Below are 19990 nucleotides of genomic sequence, written 5' to 3'. Positions count from 1 at the left end.
ATCGCCACTTTGATTTCTTCATCAGTCACCACTCTAATCATATTAGCAGCCACCCTACTATCCAATTTATTATGAAAGAAACCATCATTTAAACACGAAAACTCAGTAACATCTTTACAACCCAAAAACTTATTGAAATGAGTAACAAATTTATCCTTCATAGCCTTCCCACTAACCCATCTTCCATCTTCATCAATAACCATCAGAATACGATTTCTATTGCCCCTGCTCTTCACAACTCTATGAAAAAACTTTGTATTATTGTCCCCTTCCTGTAACTAATTTATCTTAGATCTCTGGAAAAGAAGCTTTTCTTCATCATTACAAGCAACATTAAAATCAAAAAGAATATTAGTATGCTCCTCCCTAATCTTACAATCAAAAGGATTAAGATCAATTTCAGATTGTTTACTTTCCAACTCCTTTCTTAACATTTGGATTCTCTTCCCAGAACCCTTGTGCTTATTGCAAAGCTCCCTACAATGCTTTTTAAGAATCTTCAACTTTTGGCACACTTTGAACATAAAAAAACCTTCAATATTAGCATCCCAAACTTCCTTAACCAGGGGTAAGAACTCCACCTTTTCAGTGATAAAATTAGCAAACCTAAAAGAAGGTTTCCATCTCAATTTGCCAACAGGAACATTTAAAATAGCAGGACAATGATCTGACACCCTATAAGGTTTAAAAACAGCATGAGCTAAAGGATGATCCGAAACAAATTTCAAATTGGCCATCACCCTATCTAACTTCTTCAAAAGGCCCTTATTCCCAGCAGGAGTTTTATTCCAAGTAAACTGAAACCCAGAGGAATTCAGATCCTCAACTTCAATAAAGTTTATACAGTCAATAAAATCATCAACTCCTTTAGGCGTTTTGGAACAACCTTCAGAATATTCTGATGGTTTTAAAGCAACATTAAAATCACCTAATATTCCCCATGCTTCCTTCTTAACAACCAAACTATGTTTCTTCAAATTATCCCATAATAACCTTCTCTCAAGATAATTCGAAGCAGCATATATAAAAGACAAATACATGCTATAATTGGAATCACAGAATCTAACATAACAGTGAATAACTTGTCTAGACTGAGAAATCACCATCACATCAAAAAGTCTTGGATTCCATCCAACAATTATTCTAGTTCCAGCCTCACAGCTACTATTATTAGAAACCCAATCCCATTGACCAAAGGTCTTAACACAAACATTCTTAAGATTTAAGACCTTGACATGAGACTCCACCACAGCATATATACCAAGGTTATTACTCCTAATAACATCAATAACCTCCTTCTGCTTAATAGCTTTATTCAAGCCCCTGACATTCCATACCCCTATAGACATCATTGGGAAATAATAGAGTTTTTGGCATTTACCTCCTCAAATGCCTTAGAAATCCCATCTTTGCTTTTACTATTCCCCTGAACCATCATACTATTCTTCATTTTATTACTTTCATTCCCTACATTACCCTTCCCAACAAACATAGAAGGATCCAACTTATTATTCATTATTCCAACAACATCAGAAGAATAATCAACACAATCACCTTCCTGATAACCATCAACTTTGCCTCCCTTAGCATCCTCTTCCATTCTATCCATAACTTCCTCATCAATCCTTCCCAAGATTTCAAAACTATTTTTAATACTGCAACCATCACTAGAAACAGTCTTATTTTCTAGACTCTTGTTAACACCCACTTTTATGTTATCATCCTTTATAGCATTCCCCTGTATCTTATTCTCCATTTTCCCCTGATTACCAACCAAAGCCTGACCATTAACAAACTTCTCATATCTTCTATTCTTTTCCAAATTCCAATGACCCACCCCTTTATTATTCCAATTCCCATTCTGTCCCCTTCCATTACCACCTCTATTCCCATAATTGCCTCTGAAATTATTTCCCCTGTTAAAATTTCCATTCTTCCCACTATATCTTTGATTATACAATTGAGCATGACCCTCCTTAGATTTACTAGTACCTTCACCTTCATTATTTCCTGCAACCTTCTTATAAACAACCTCCGTAAATCCATCATCATTAACCATTTCCTTCCCTTTATTTCTCTTATTGTTCCCATTATCCCCATTCTTTACCACTTTCTCTTCATTCAAAGCTGCCAAACAAACTTTATCCGTATGCCCTTAAACCTTACAGTGATTACATCTAGAAGGCATCCAAGCATACTCCACATCAAAACTCCGAACCACGGCAGAATTAGTAACAAAATCCCAAGTAGAAACCTCAATTTTCCTCATCCATTCCTTATCAGCCGCCATTTCAACAAGAATTCGAGCATAAGCGTTTCTACCCTTGTGTTCCAAACACATCTCCTCAGTAAAAGAATCAAAAGCCAGAGGCACCCCCAACTTACTCGCTATAATACACAAATTCTCTCCACTCCATACTTCCAAAGGTAAATCAAACATTTTGATCCACACCAGAATTTTATCATGACTATTCTTGGTTAATTTCAGACCTGGTCTCCACCTTTGAAGAAATAATGGCATATTATTGAACATCAACCATGGGCTTCCCTCCAATATAGATAACATCCCCTGCTCATCACTAAATTTAAAAAAGAAAAACCCTTTACTGTTCATGAATATCTCTTCAAGACCCACATTCTTCCATAGCCTTCTAACCTCTTGCTGAATCACAGGAAACGCTAACTTCTTATCAATCATATACCCATATAAAGTATTAGTATATGGAATACTCGCTTTCTTTAAATTCTCAATCGGGATAATAACAGGTCCTTCTTCTTTGCCTTTTTCCCCTGGAATAAACTTGACATCAATCTTACCCTTATGTCTATTACCTTTTAACACACCTGCATAAGAGTTCAACAAGTTCCCCTGACTATCACCATCCACCTTTTTACAACTATTAGCATCACCCAAAATAGAAGGAAGCATATTAATACTATTAATAACAGTACTAGACTTCATCTTTAAACTAGGCTCTTTACTCATCTTAGTATTAACCTCCTCTTCCATCACAATTTCCTCATCTTCACTAGACTCATCCTCACTAGATTCATCTTCCCCATCCTCTTCAGAAGAACCATCATCTTCAGAATCATCTCCTTCCTCATTAACTTGCTTATTCAAATTTGACATATCGACATCCATTTCCTGATTCAACTTACTATCTAAATCCTTCCTCTTAGGTGTTTCCACCTTCAACTCATTAAGAAATTGAAAGCCAACTCCCGGAATAAATTCTTCATTACTGATAACCTTCTTATCACCATTAGATTTAGACTTCTCAACTTCATCATCAACCAAATCAGGGCATACAGGTTTATTGACATCAATCACATCAATGTTAGGATTCACCCTAATCATTTCACTAGTAACACTCTTCAATTCCGAACTAGGGCTCAATAATTCATCATTCACCTTAGAACCATCCCAATTTTTCAACAAATTAGCAGTATTACCTGAAGGAATAGAGACAACTTGAACTCCAATAGTCTTCAGCTCACCAGAACCCCCATCCTTCAACCCCTTCATATTGCTATCATTTCCAGGAATTGAACTATTAGAATCCGACTCCCAGGCCGATACAGACTCCGAGTCATCTTCCGTTTCCTCCTCATTAGCTTCTTCAGTGTAGTATTCCTTTGCATCTATCGGTGATATCCCATCCACAATTTTTCGAGCTCTGTTCTTCACTCTGAAAGCTTTCCCCTCCATTTTCCATTCAGCTTTTCCAATCCCCGAAGCAACAGCTCCAGAAGCACTTGGCTTACGACGAGCTTTATAAATCGTAGCTGAGGACTGATCAATGACCCCAGGGGGAACTAGATCTTTCACATCCACTTCAGTCCAAACGTACTGGACAGCAACACTTTTATCCGGTGGCTTAACTTTCACTTCCTTCAATCGATCCGCTTTAGATGACGCACCCATTAGGACAACGGAAACAGAAGAGAAATTGCTTCAACGACTACATGAAATTCGTTGGAAAAGCAGCACCGATGAACCAAAAACTAGATCGCACCACTGATAGAGAGAATCAGGGGAAGAGAGAGAAAGTAGAGAGAGAAAGCGAAAAAGTTTTTAGCATTGTTTAATTCTTGAGTTCTACAGTAGAAGTCTATGCAATTTAGCAAAGCTTCGATGAGTATTGTTTAATTCTTGAGTTCCACAATACAAGTCGATGAAATTTAGCAAAGTTTGGATGAGCATTGCTTAATTCTTAAGTTCCACAATAGAAGTAATCTATGAAATTTACCAAAGCTTTGATGAGCATTGTTTAATTCTTGAGTTCCACAATTGAAGTCTATGTAATTTAGCAAAACTTTGATGAGCACTCTTTAATTCTTGAGTTCCATAATAGAAGTGTATGCAATTTAGCAAAGCTTTGATAAGCATTGTTTAATACTTGAGTTCCACAATAGAAATATTTTATGCAATTTAGCAAAGCATACATGAGCATTGTTTAATTCTTGATTTCCACAATAGAAGTCTACGCAAATTAACCAAAGGTTTGATGATCATTGTTTAATTCATGAGTTCCACAATAGAAGTCTATGCAATTTAGCAAAGCTTTGATGAGCATTTTTTAATTCTTGAGTTCCACCATAGAAGTCTATGCAATTTAGCAAAGCTTTGATGAGAATTGTTTAATTGTTGAGTTCCATAATAGAAGTACTCTATGCAATTTAGCAAAGATTTGATGAGTATTGTTTTATTCTTGAGTTCTAGAATAGATGTCTAAGCAATTTAGCAAAGCGTTGATTGGTATTGTTTAATGCTTGGGTTCCACAATAGAAGTCGATGCAATTTAGCAAAGCTTTGATGAGCATTGCTTAATTCTTGAGTTACACAATTAAATTAATCTACGAAATTTACCAAAGCTTTAATGAGCATTGTTTAATTCTTCAGTTCCACAATAGAAGTCTATGCAATTTTATAAAGCTTTGATAAGCAATTCTCGAGTTCCACAATAGAAGTATTCTAAGCAATTTAGCAAAGCTTTGATGAGCATCGTTTAATTCTTGAGTTCCACAATAGAAGTCTATGCAATTTAAGCAAAGGTTTGATGAGCAATGTTTTATTCGTGAGTTCCACAATAGAAGTCTATGCAATTTAGGAAAGCTTTGATGAGCATTTTTTAATTCTTGAGTTCTACAATAGAAGTCTATGCAATTAAAGTTATGGGTGGATGAGCATTGTTTAATTCTTGAGTTCCACAATAGAAGTCTATGCAATTTAGCAAAGCTTTGATGAGCATTGTTTGAGTCTTGAGTTCCACAATAGAAGTCTATGCAATTTACCAAGCTTTGATGAGAATTGTTTAATTCTTGATTTCCACAATAGAAATCTATGCAATTTAGCAAAGCATTGATTCTTATAGGTCCAACTTCCGTCAGACCTCGACTACTTTCGGAATTCCATAGATTCCACCCTAGTCGATTCACGTATACGACATGGACAAGATGTTTGTCCGACGTGACTTGTATAATCCCACTAGTCAGGATAAAAATCATTGGGAACCCTAACTTCGTAGAAGAACCAGTAAGAATCATGAACCGAGAGGTCAAACGAACGAAACGAATCCGCATCCCGTTCATGAAGGTTCGCTGGAACGCCAAGCGAAGACCGGAGTTCACTTGGGAGTGCGAAGAGAAATTGAAATTTAAACGTCCTCACCTCTTTGCTTAGTTATTTTGTGATAACTAGGTGGCTCGAACTCAAATTTCAGGACGAAATTCTCTCTAACGGGGGGATAATGTGACAACCCGAAATTTCCAATTGTTTTAATTTCCGCAGTCAAGCACTTCAAAAATTAGCCAAATTTATCTCAAAACATTTTTAGCCAGATTTAAGCCCGTTTGAATATTTCATTTTATATTCGGCAAGCGAACCAAAAATAAGGAAGTGTAAATTTAGAGTTGCCGTGTTTAACGTAAGTCGCGAAACTCCAAAAATTTGGAGTTTACGGACGTAAAAACGGAAATTTACGCCCGTAAAAACCCGAAGAGTATAAATATGACACTTAGTCATTTTCTCTCATTTTTCCAACTTCCACCTCAAGAACACTCAAGAAACTCTCTCAACTATCATAAAATCTTCCCGTCAAATCCGCCAAAACGTAAGTGTTCCTTGCCTAGATTTGTTCATATAACACTTAATCTAGTGTTTTTACATCACTTCATCCATGGAGTTCGATTTTTGCTTAGATCTTCAAGTGTTCACCAAGAACACCAAGAACACACACTAGTGTTCTTGGCCAAAAACGACCATCCAAGCTTCTAGAACGTAAGTATACTCCCCCTAGCTATTTATATGCTTAGTATGCTTAGTAATCCATGGGTTAAACACCAAAAACCCCCCAAGAACAAGGGTTTACGGTTTGGGGATGCCTCCCAAAAACCGTAAACACCTCCAAAAGGTATTTTGATGCCCCAAACTCCTTCCAATGCTTGGCTAATGAACTAGAAACTCACATGCATGATCTAAGAACCCCAAAAACGTGAAAAGAAGGGAAAACATGAGTTTACGGTTTGGGAAGGTCTCCCAAAACCGTAAACACCTTCTAAGGGTGTTTAAGTGCCCTTAACACCTTCCAATGCTTGTATAAGTGACTAGAAACTTGCATGCATGAGATAGAACCACCAAAACACAAAGGAAATGGGCAAACATGGGTTTACGGCCGTAAACCCATGTGTTTACGACCGTAAACACCCAAGGGGGTGATCCAAGGACCGTAAACTCCAAAAAGTGTCCATTTTGAGCCCTAGTCACTTCCTTAGCCCTTGATTCGAGTCTAGCATAATTCCTTGAGTGATATAAGACCTTCAAACACCCAATGACACCACTTCCATGAGTTTACGGCCGTAAACTCATGGGGGAAGTGGTCTTAGAACCGTAAACACCCCTAAGGGCCATCATTCAAAGTGTAAACTCCATAGTGAGGCCATACACCCCTTAGAAGCAACCCTTAGCACTCCTAACACTTGTGGTAAAGTGTTTCCATGTACTAGAGTGTATAAACTTACTTAATTAGTTATTAAATAACTAATTAGATACATAAATATATCATTACATGTTCATTAGGATCGGAGTGTGCATTCAAGTCCTCACTTGACACCTAAACATCCTATACCATCCGTTCATCTGAATCACCCGCGACATGTGAGTTCATACCCCTACATTTTCCGTATTTTAATGTTTTCAGGGGGGATACAAGCAAAAGTACAAGGAAACTTGTGCACAATTATATTATTTTGTTTAAAATAATTCCATGATTAGTATGCTTTCAAACATAGGAAAACCGTTTTACCACCCGATTTGGAAATCAACTCGTAGAAACTGTTTTCAAAACTAAAGCATGAACTTATGAATCTTGTCTTAAATTGTGATATTTTACAAAGGATTCATACCAACTATAAACAAGTTTTTTCTGTATTATTACTTGTAAGTTTGTTAATCTAAGGATTGGAGACACGTCCTTGGTAACACTCCACCGGATTTGTGAGTGTAGGACCATTCTTGTAACCAGAATCTCCTAGGGAGAGCGTGACTCTTGTGTATAGATCTATACGAGACTGACTATCCCGCACCTTGCTGCTAGCTACAGTGGGACCATCAGGTCTACGGGTGACAAAGTCATAAAAAGATACTGACCACCGTACGTGTCATATCTAGTTTAATGTATGGTTATGAAACTCGCAACCTAGTTAACAGAGATTTACTTTTGGTAATAATGAACCTAGTAAACTAACCTCAAAGTAATAACTGTTTTGATTACTAGAGGGTATCCGTAGTACCCTTAGGAATTAGTTCCCTACCTACTTTATTAGTTTTATTTATGTAATAAGGCTAATACGACTCTCAACGAACAACCAGGGTTTTTCAAGGAAAACTACACCTAACGATACAAGTATGGTAGATACTTGTACACTTCTTTTCGGAACCGATAACCAACCATCATCTTTCATAAGAAAACATAGGGTTTTCTTGGGATAACATAACCTTTCATAAACAGTGGTTTATCGTATAACTAATGAGAAATCTAACATCTTTCATAAGAAAATATGGGATTTTCTTGGTAAACAACTTTTCAAAGAATCAGAGAAACATATCTTTTACCAGAATCAACTGCTTATGAACTCACCAGCTTTATGCTGATATATTTTAAAACTGCTTGTATTCTCAGGGCAACCATAGACAGGTACTCCTGTCAACTTTTGGAGAAGACGGAGCGTTTTGGAGTCACGTCTTTTACTTTTGCTATAAACTGATATGTATAAACTTGTATTAAAACAATGTAAATCTTTTCATGTATGTATTCAATCTTTTCATGTATGCATGACGTCACATCCGCCCCGGAACGTTTCCGCCTTCGGTTTCGGGGTGTGACAGATTGGTATCAGAGCTCTTGTTTATAGTGAACTAAGTATACCAAACCTTACATGGTATACAACTATAAACACTAAGGGGCCTAAGTGCTCTAAACTAAAAGTATACTTTTTAAAATATAAGTATTTTTACAAAAAGTATACAAGTATACCTGTATTCCAAGAACCGCGCCATAAGTAGAACAAAACAAAAGTATCTTGGATGTTGAACACTGCGGTTAAACCTGGGCAGTTATGTAATCATGTCTAGGGTCAATATAGCCTGATCAACTATATTTATTCGAGACATGACCAACATGTGCTTGGGAGTGACTTTGGTGTTGCAGCAGGCCTAAAACTTACCTAGTATCCATACAACTTAAAATACTATAGGAGTATTTTAGTCAGAGCCAAAATACCTCGTTGAGATTCATTCCAAGTGTTGCTACTCATTCCTTTTGCGATAACTCATTTGCTTTGGTAGCTTTTCCTTGTTTATCGCTTAGTAGAACACTCTAACTAACATAGTGAGATACATCTATTTCTTCATATCTCATGATTCGATTCCGGAGGACTTACCATCCTATTCTTCCTGATTGTTTTTAGAACAAGATGCCTCCCCGAAGAAGGCCTATCAGAAGGAACAACAACACTCCACCACCACCACCGCCTCCTCAGTTCGATCCTGTTATGTTCCAGGCAGCTGTTACTGCTGATGTGGCTGCCGCAATGTCACAGATGAATTCCAGCGGTTCTGGCGGACAAGGGAGTGGTACTCATCCCCAAAATCATGAAGATGGTCAGGGACACCAGAAGGAGTGCTCCTATAAAGACTTCATGAACGCAAAACCCACATCCTTCGATGGTACTGGAGGTGTCATTGCCCTGACTCAATGGTTCGAAAAGATTGAGTCCATTTTCGAAATTTGTGCCTGTTCTGAAGCCAACAAGGTAAAATTTTCCGCTTGCACTTTCGCCAACAGGGCACTGACCTGGTGGAATGGTCGGATCAAATCCCTAACCCTACCAGTGGCAAATGCTATGGGATGGGAAAGCCTAAAGGAACTCATGGTAGCCGAGTACTGCCCACGGGGAGAAGTGCAGAAACTGGAACACGAACTATGGAACCTAAGAATGAAGGGTTCCGACATCGCCGCCTACACGTCTACGTTTGAAGACTTAGTACTCCTCTGTCCGGGAATGGTCACCCCGGAAAACAAAAAGGTTGAAAGGTACATATGGGGACTGAACCAGCCGACCAAAGGAAATGTTTTGGCTGCTCGGCCAACTACATTCGATAGTGCCAAGTGTTTGGCACAGACCCTCATAGATCATGGAGACGATCTCGATGAAGTGACAGCCGCTCCCGAACCGGCTAGAGAAAGTGGTGAGAAAAGAAAGTTCTGGAAACAGAAAAAGGGCCAGTCTACACAGGAGCCCCCAAAGAAACAGCAAACAGTAGCAATCCACGCTGCTACCACTCCTGCTGCTTCTACCACTCAAGCACCTACCAGTAAATATGCTGGCACCCTCCCCCGATGTGACAATTATAACTACCACCATAACCCCGGCCCATGTCGTGAAATGTCATGTTCTAACTGTGACAAGAAGGGGCACACGGTTCGCTTTTGCAAAGCACCCGCGCGACCGACCAACCAAACACCTGGGGCAGGCATCGGTCAAGCCTGCTATAATTATGGAGAAGTCGGGCACTAATAGAGAAACTGCCCCAAGGCAACAACGACTGGAGGCACAGGGAGAGTACTGGCAATGGGCCAGGAAGGAGCAGTTGCGGATCCTACAGTTATTCCAGGTACGTCCCTACTCGACAATTCTTATGCCTGTACTCTTTTCAATTTCGGTGCGGAGGGAAATTTTGTTAGCCATGCATTCAAACATCTTATTAAACATAAATCTCAACCCTTAACTGAAATATTTACCATCGAGATGACTATCAGTGAGAAAAAGAGCACTAATAATATATACGTAGATTGTATTCTTACCTTAAACGATCATTCTTTTTCCCATCGACCTTATGTCGTTTCCATAAGAAGCTTCGACATCATTATTGACATGGATTGGGCGAGCCCCAATCATGCTGATATCATTTGCTTCGAAAAAGATATCCGTCTCGAGCTTTCTTTGAGTAAAACCCTTGTAACCTACGACGATAAACTCAGTTCGAACCCCCGTGTCTTTTCATGCATCCAAGCCCAGAAACTCCTGCGAAAGGAGTGTTATACATGTCTAGCCCACGTCATTAACGGGAAGCAGGAAGTAAAGGCCTCGAGAACATTCCCGAAGTCTACAACCTTCCCGATGTTCTTCCCGAAAATCTTCCGTAGATCCCTCCCGAACGCCAAGTCGAGTTTTGCATCGACTTGATCCCTGGAGCTACCCCCGTAGCTAAACCCCCATATCGCCTAGCTCCAGCAGGAATACAGGAGTTATCTAGTCAGCTCAATGAGCTGCTCAACAAAAGATTCGTCAGGCCAAATTCCTCACCCAGAGGAACCCCGATCTTATTCGCGAAAGGAAAAGAATAGATCCTTTCGGATGTATATCGATTTCCGAGAGCTGAGCAAGCTCACAGTAAAAAACCGTTACCCTTTTTCCTTAAATCGATGATCTCTTCGACCAACTTCAAGGAGCCAGTTACCTTTCTAAAATAGACCTAGGATCAGGGTACCATCAGCTGCGAGTCCATGAGAGTGTCGTCCCTAAGACAGCCTTCCGGACTCGATTATGGTCACTACGAGTTCGTAATGATGCCCTTCGACCTAACCTACGCACCGGCAGTGTTCATGGACCTGATGAACTGGGTGTGCCATCCTTTCCTGGACAAGTTCGTCATCGTGTTCATCAACGATATACTTGTCTATTCCAGACATGAAGAAGGCATACACGTGGACCCCTCCAAAATCAAAGCAGTAGAAAATTGGCCAGCACCGAAGACGACCCGAACCTTCTAAGAACCAAACCGGAGAATACACCCTCAGTAAGGGGGAACTTTTGGAACTTCAAAATGGCGATCACGCCAGTGATGATCTCACCAGAGAAGTACATTATGTTCTATGTACTGAAACATCCTACCTTCCCAAGAGCTTAGGACCACCGGATATTCTTGACAAGAATAGGTCCAGCTTCCGTCAGACCTCGACTACTTTCAGAATTCCATAGATTCCACCCTAGTCGATTCACGTATCCAACATGGACAAGATGTTTGTCCGACGTGACTTGTATAATCCCACTAGTCGGGACAGAAATAATTGGGAACCCTAACTTCGTAGAAGAACCTGTAAGAATCATGAACCGAGAGGTCAAACGAACGAAACGAATCTGCATCCCGTTAATGAAGGTTCGCTGGAACGCCAAGCGAAGACCGGAGTTCACTTGGGAGTGTGAAGAGAAATTGAAATTTAAACGTCCTCACCTCTTTGCTTAGTTATTTAAACGTACTCAAGAAACTCTCTCAACTATCATAAAATCTTCCCGTCAAATCCGCCAAAACGTAAGTATTCCTTGCCTAGATTTGTTCATATAACACTTAATCTAGTGTTTTTACATCACTTCATCCATGGAGTTCGATTTTTGCTTAGATCTTCAACTGTTCACCAAGAACACCAAGAACACACACTAGTGTTCTTGGCCAAAAACGACCATCCAAGCTTCTAGAACGTAAGTATACTCCCCCTAGCTAGTTATATGCTTAGTATGCTTAGTAATCCATGGGTTAAACACCAAAACCCCCCAAGAACAAGGGTTTACGGTTTGGGGATGCCTCCCAAAAACCGTAAACACCTCCAAAAGGTGTTTTGATGCCCCAAACTCCTTCCAATGCTTGGCTAATGAACTAGAAACTCACATGCATGATCTAAGAACCCCAAAAACGTGAAAAGAAGGGAAAAACATGAGTTTACGGTTTGGGAAGGTCTCCCAAAACCGTAAACACCTTCTAAGGGTGTTTAAGTGCCCTTAACACCTTCCAATGCTTGTATAAGTGACTAGAAACTTGCATGCATGAGATAGAACCACCAAAACACAAAGGAAATGGGCAAACATGGGTTTACGGCCGTAAACCCATGTGTTTACGACCGTAAACACCCAAGGGGGTGGTCCAAGGACCGTAAACTCCAAAAAGTGTCCATTTTGAGCCCTAGTCACTTCCTTAGCCCTTGATTCGAGTCTAGCATAATTCCTTGAGTGATATAAGACCTTCAAACACCCAATGACACCACTTCCATGAGTTTACGGCCGTAAACTCATGGGGGAAGTGGTCTTAGAACCGTAAACACCCCTAAGGGCCATCATTCAAAGTGTAAACTCCATAGTGAGGCCATACACCCCTTAGAAGCAACCCTTAGCACTCCTAACACTTGTGGTAAAGTGTTTCCATGTACTAGAGTGTATAAACTTACTTAATTAGTTATTAAATAACTAATTAGATACATAAATATATCATTACATGTTCATTAGGATCGGAGTGTGCATTCAAGTCCTCACTTGACACCTAAACATCCTATACCATCCGTTCATCCGAATCACCCGCGACATGTGAGTTCATACCCCTACATTTTCCGTATTTTAATGTTTTCAGGGGGGATACAAGCAAAAGTACAAGGAAACTTGTGCACAATTATATTATTTTGTTTAAAATAATTCCATGATTAGTATGCTTTCAAACACAGGAAAACCGTTTTACCACCCGATTTGGAAATCAACTCGTAGAAACTGTTTTCAAAACTAAAGCATGAACTTATGAATCTTGTCTTAAATTGTGATATTTTACAAAGGATTCATACCAACTATAAACAAGATTTTTCTGTATTATTACTTGTAAGTTTGTTAATCTAAGGATTGGAGACACGTCCTTGGTAACACTCCACCGGATTCGTGAGTGTAGGACCATTCTTGTAACCAGAATCTCCTAGGGAGAGCGTGACTCTTGTGTATAGATCTATACGGGACTGACTATCCCGCACCTTGCTGCTAGCTACAGTGGGACCATCAGGTCTACGGGTGACAAAGTCATAAAAAGATATTGACCACCGTACGTGTCATATCTAGTTTAATGTATGGTTATGAAACTCGCAACCTAGTTAACAGAGATTTACTTTTGGTAATAATGAACCTAGTAAACTAACCTCAAAGTAATAACTGTTTTGATTACTAGAGGGTATCCGTAGTACCCTTAGGAATTAGTTCCCTACCTACTTTATTAGTTTTATTTATGTAATAAGGCTAATACGACTCTCAGCGAACAACCAGGGTTTTTCAAGGAAAACTACACCTAACGATACAAGTATGGTAGATACTTGTACACTTCTTTTCGGAACCGATAACCAACTGTCACACCCCGCTAAAGCGGAAACACGAGGCGTGGCAGTATAAAGGGTTTCATAGCAAAAGTTAAAAGACAACACCAACCATAGTATTAAAATCATTAAAATTTTACAATGGGTTTGAACAACTTTTAAAAGAAATTACAATGTAAATTGAAATACAACACATGTGAATGCTCCTAAAAGTGAAGTGTCCCTAAGTGCCACTTACTCGATGATTCCTGAAAAAGCATGTAAAACGAGCGTCAACTATAAAAATAGTTGGTGAGTACTCACAGATAAACAAAATAATATTGGTTCCATGAATTGAAATCAAAGTTTTGATAAAAGTTTCCAATAATAAAAGTATATTGTTAAAATGAGTAAATAAGTTTGTAAAAACAAAGTTCTTTGTCATCATGAGAGATAAAGTATGTTGCCCAAATAAGGTGCAACATTCATATTCTCATGGAAGATAAAGTTCGTTACTCAGACGAGTAAACAAGTTTCATTGCTAAAATGAGCAATCAATTTCGTTGCTACAAGGAGCAAACAATTTCATTGCTAAAACATGTATATAAGTTTTCAGTAATAAAAGTTCGTTGTTGTAATGAGAAACAAAGTTCATTGCTATAATTAATAACAAGTTTATTGCTATAACGAGAAACGAGTTTGTATGTGTATGAGCAAACAATGAGTCTCAACCAAACCTATGACTGAAGCCCTATCAAGATCTATGTTTATCGTTCCATAGATGAATATGGTATCATGCACTCCAGCAATAGGGCGAGTGAGGAGTTGTCAATTCCTAATAGCGCTATCCATAATGACCATTGGCTCAAAGAGTTAATGGTTAAAGATAAGGGAAGGGCCTTAGTACGATAAGTTCTCATGTTCCGTGTTGCATAGACATACATAGAGAGACATAGCAATAAAATAGCAATCATGTTTGATACAAATCAATTTAAATACAACATTCAAATAATAGTTTTTCAGGACATGCTTTTCCACCCCAAAACATAAAAACTGAAAATAGGGGAGTGCGTGAATACTCACAATATGCATTGAGATGATGCAAATGATGCCTTGAGCTAAGTTCCATTTGTACCACTATCGATTCCTACAATAATGGTATTCGCTAGTGAGTCTCTAATCAAAATCTAACACTAGTATACTTACTACTACAATAGAATTATGCCAATATTGTGTCAAAATTTAATATTGATAAGTTACAAACATTTTTCTGTGAAAATTAAATTTCAATGAATCAATTGTTATATAACAATTTAAGTGGAAATTTCCCATTATTGAAATGTTAATATTTAACAATTTAAGAGGTGTTCCAATGATTAAATATTCAAAAACTAAATTAATTTAGTTCTAAAATTTCCCAAAGTTTGCATTTCAGTTTTAATTGAAGTGAAAAACCTCAAGATAAATTTTCTTGAATTTTTGATTTGTCTGACTATTTTTCACGATTTTAGTTTCTTGAATAACCATAAAATCTTGAAAAATACTAAACAGTCAATAAAAATTACCAAACTTCAGATTTTGGTTCTAAATGTACTAAAAGACTTCTAGATAAATTTTCATGGAGTATGAATATGTATAACCATTTTTCATATATTTAATTCTCTAAATAGATACAAATTCATGAAAAATAGAAATCAGTTTCCAAAATTACCCAAACTTTTTGTATTACTGTTATTAAACATTATTAAGCTGGGAAAAATATAAAAATTGATTTCTAAACTGTTTAACCAAATTTTATGATTTTTGAGCATTTATTCTAATACAAATTGAAATAAATAGAAAACAGTTTCCAAAATTGCCCAAAGTTTTTGTAACACTTTTATTATACATTTAGAAGCTGTGAAAAATATAAAAGATATTTTTCAATTAGTCTTTCTATTTTTCTTTGTTTTATCCTCTTAAATAATCATTAATTGGAGAATAATTATTAAACAGTTAAAGTAAATTACCAAAATTTTTGTACACTTCATTTTCAGAGTAAATAATCTGGGAAAAATACCAAATGTGGTTTTTATATACTGAAATCTGATTTTGTGTATTTAAGTGTATTTAATCTTAGAAAATAGGAGAAAAATAGTATACAGATGAGAAAAATCATCAAACTTTTTATGTAGCCTCCTAATGTACTACAAGGTGTTCTGGTAAATTTGCATGAATTTTGGATGAGCAGAACTATTTTTTCTATTTTTAGTCCATTATAAATACAAAAATCGGAGAAAAATAGGAATATATTATGAAAAATTCTGAAAATATTTTTCTAAGTCTTATACCTCTGGTAGAAGCTGCGAAAATTGTTATACAGCCTTTTCAACTTGTCTAAAGTGGTTTTATGATTTATTGGGGCTAAACAAAAAGAAAATTCAAAACCATATTAAACAGTAACAAAAGTCATTGAAACTTCATGGGAGATGTTTATTAACTTAAAGAATCATCCAAGAATTTTTCCAGAATTTATTTACTAGTGTAAGTATTTTATATGATTTAACACTCTATTTTATTATTATTTTCATATAAAAATATGAAAATATATATTGAGCTGAAAATTTCCAGAATGCATCTTCATACAATTTAACAACAATGAAAAATTGTTTTCTTATTTTTGATGTTGAAAACCATGCCTAAAGGCTCAATAAAATGTATAGAGAAAACTTGGTTCTTGTGATTTATGTAAAGATTATTGATGTTACTTTGACAATTTTTGCAACATGTTACAAAGACTTTTGAATCAAGATCTTTTTGTTCCTATTAATACATGATATTAAGAGTTTAAAATAATTTTTGAATGATTTTTAGTGATGAATAAGTCCTTTGAACATGCAACACAAAACAAATGTTCATAAGGAAAGTGCTGTTTGAGCAACAGTTTTGTAAAAATTGGTAAAAATCGAAATATTGGAATTTTCCAGTGAGGTCAGATGAGTTTGAAAGCTAACTCAAAATATTATATTTCAGAAAAAGAATCACGAATTTTGGCTAACAAATGAGTGAGATATGACAGTTTAAAGTCAGGTAAAGAAATCTGGCAGATTGCATGCATGATGATTGGTTAGAAAAGTGGGTTTTCATCATTTCCTTGAGTAAATCTTTTCAAGTATTTTAAATATATCATGATAAACTCATATTTTAGTCATGTTTCCAGAGATCAAAAGATTAAAACTTATCAAAATGTATACATGCATTTATGAACAAAATTTTGTTTCTCAAAAACTCTTAACTTGAGTTTGATGTTTTAATCCTTAAAATCGATTTTTGCACTAAGATCATGAACATGCAACCTTGTTTATCATACATGCATGGTGTTAAAACACATTCATCATGTTGTAAAAACCATTTTAACAAAAAGAAAACAAGTTTTAAGAAGATGAAGAAGGAGAAAGTGTAAGAAAAAGAGCAAAACTTGAAGGAAAAGTGAAGTAGAAATCGATTTTACCTTCAAGAATACCACAAGATGATGAAGATTTCGAGTTTGAGGAGTGTTCTTGGGTTTGTTTTCTGGAAAATTTCTTGGTTCTTAGAGGGAGGAAGAGAGAATGGATTGGTGTTTGGAGAGAAAAAGTAGAGAGAAGGTAGAGAGAGTTTTCTAGAGAGAGAAAGAAGAGAGATGTGTGTGTGTGGGAGAATGAGAGTGTGAGAGAGATATGGGGAGAGAGGGATCCGATTTTAGGGGAGGAGAGGCTCTCTCTCTCTTGTTTCTTTTATAAAAATTCAAATCTTTTATAAAAATATCCAACTTTTTATAAAATGTGCACCTTAACCTAGTTTTTATGCATAAAACTCTTGATTTTTGACTTATAAATCAAGGGTAAATGTTAATAACTAAATCTTTATTTTTCATTGAATTGTATTTCATAATAATTATTATGATAAGATAATATTATAAGGTTCATAATTGTTTTTATAGGATTTTTAAGGTTAAAGTTTATAAATATGAGTTTTTAGGGCTTTTAGGGCTTTGGAGTTTAATAAACTTTGAATATCAAAATAAATAGAATATTTGAGACTTTAAATTATCTTATGGTATTATAACTCTTTTATAGTTATAAATAATGTTTGTAATTTATTTTTATCGGTTTATTGGCATTCTATGTAGTGATTCCGAGATTCAAGCGAAATTGAGGAATCGAGTATACTAGTCCTAGTCTTCAACTTTGACTTAAGTTCCTACGAGACTCGGACCTAATTTATACCACTAGGTCAAGTGCATGATGTGTGTATATGATTCATAAAAAGGTGTTCGATTCAAAGAGCGACCCGAATATGGATAGTCACTACAGTTAAGCAGTTGTAGAATTCACATATCAATGTGAAATCTAAGTACACCATCCATTGTTTCTATCTGTTTCCAAGTTTCTACTAGGTTATAACTTAGCTTCTAATTACTAAGTCTAATATGTGTTGTGCCTATATGTGCAACTAATTCTAGTCAAATCTAGAACCGACTCGAATTTTGACGGTTGTCACACCAACCATCATCTTTCATAAGAAAACATAGGGTTTTCTTGGGATAACATAACCTTTCATAAACAGTGGTTTATCGTATAACTAATGAGAAATCTAACATCTTTTATAAGAAAATATGGGATTTTCTTGGTAAACAACTTTTCAAAGAATCAGAGAAACATATCTTTTACCAGAATCAACTGCTTATGAACTCACCAGTTTTATGCTGATATATTTTAAAACTGCTTGTATTCTCAGGGCAACCATAGACAGGTACTCCTGTCAACTTTTGGAGAAGACGGAGCGTTTTGGAGTCACGTCTTTTACTTTTGCTATAAACTGATATGTATAAACTTGTATTAAAACAATGTAAATCTTTTCATGTATGTATTCAATGTTTGGTTGTGTTTACTATGCTTACTATGATACAACTGTTGTGATACTACGCATGACGTCACATCCGCCCCGAAACGTTTCCGCCTTCGGTTTCGGGGTGTGACAGACGGTATGATATTTGTCACCCCGGGCATGCCTGCCTAACTGTAGCTAGCAGTTTAGGTGTGGGATTGTCAGTCCCGAATAGATCTATTCACAAATCTCACGCTCTCCCTCCAGGAGACTCTGGTTACACTAATGATAGGCTTTAGCCTGCACCCCGAAGGGTACAATTGAAGTGATGTCTCACAAACCTGTATTAACTAGTTTACGTGTAGTTTTGTATCGTTCTCTTGTACTTGAAATCATATGTATACTTTACAGAGTAATAATAATTATACTTAATTAATTATTTAGTATGGTACTCTTGTATTCAGAAATTAGTAATGTATACCATAAACTATATTTGTCATAGTGTTTATATGATTGTTAATGTAAAATCCTGAGATGGTAAAACTATGTATTGAAATCCCAAACTATACCTATTATAGTTTGCATGTGTGTTAAGTACTCGCTTCGTGTATTGTTCTGAAAAATACGCAATTATAGTTGTGAGTTGAAAACTTCCCTTATGCTCAGCATGTTACAAAAGGGATAAAATATCTAAATATTTTATAAAATGTGGTGATCTTTTGGTTGTATCAATTGCATAAGTTTTAATCCTGATGAAATTCTATGTGTAAAGTTCACAAAAACTATTTGTGTTTGGCTTGTATCCCCCCCCCCCCCTAAAAACTTTAAAATAGTAAAAGCGTAGGGGTATGAACGCACAGTTGAATGCGTGTAAGTGCCAGACAACGAGAGTGGAAATGAGGACCCTCGAGTTGTTGTACGCGAATTTAACGGAATCCTAATAATAATTAAACACATATTCGTAATTAAATTAGCAAATCCATTAGTTAAAGTGTTATAAAACACTTGTTTTTGGTTAAGGAATGTTACCGAGGCTCGATCGAAGAGGAAAAGTGGGTTTACAGCCAAGATTCCGATTGGGGCTGATTGCAGCCGTGAAAGGATTTCGGCCGTGAACTGTTCTCGGTCGTGAACGGTTCTCGGCCGTGAACGGTTTTCTGCCCTTGAAGGGTTTACGGTCTTTGAATGGTTTACAGCCTGTTCTTGGTGTTCTTGGTGAAATATGAAGATTTGAAGGGTTTACGGCCATGAACTAAAGAATGAGGAGTGTTTGATTTGATGAAAGGATGAATGTTTGATGCTCCAAAACAAGTTCTAAGGTGGATTGGGTGATAGATGAAGAGAAAACTTGAGTTTTCGGTTGATGGTTTTAGAGAGAGAAAGTAGTGTTTTCGGCCAGAAAAGTAAAAATGAGGGTGAAAACATATATATATATATATATATATATATATATATATATATATATATATATATATATATATATA

The 19990-nt window shown here is 36.6% G+C and overlaps 1 protein-coding gene across 1 annotated transcript; it reads right to left on the bottom strand.

The window, feature by feature from the left end:
• Positions 1 to 278: 278 nt before the first annotated feature.
• Positions 279 to 1349, bottom strand: LOC145157679 (uncharacterized). Its single transcript, XM_079076685.1, has one exon. The coding sequence runs from the start codon at positions 1347 to 1349 to the stop codon at positions 279 to 281; it is 1071 nt and encodes a 356-aa protein (XP_078932811.1).
• Between the last annotated feature and the right edge of the window lie 18641 nt (positions 1350 to 19990).

The sequence above is a fragment of the Lactuca virosa genome, chromosome 2, assembly GCF_052849685.1.
Source record: "Lactuca virosa cultivar CGN04683 chromosome 2, Lactuca_virosa_CGN04683_v6, whole genome shotgun sequence".
In the NCBI taxonomy this organism is placed as follows: Eukaryota; Viridiplantae; Streptophyta; class Magnoliopsida; order Asterales; family Asteraceae; genus Lactuca; species Lactuca virosa.
Note: the sequence above shows the minus strand (reverse complement) of the source record. Positions and strands in the feature narration are given on the sequence as shown.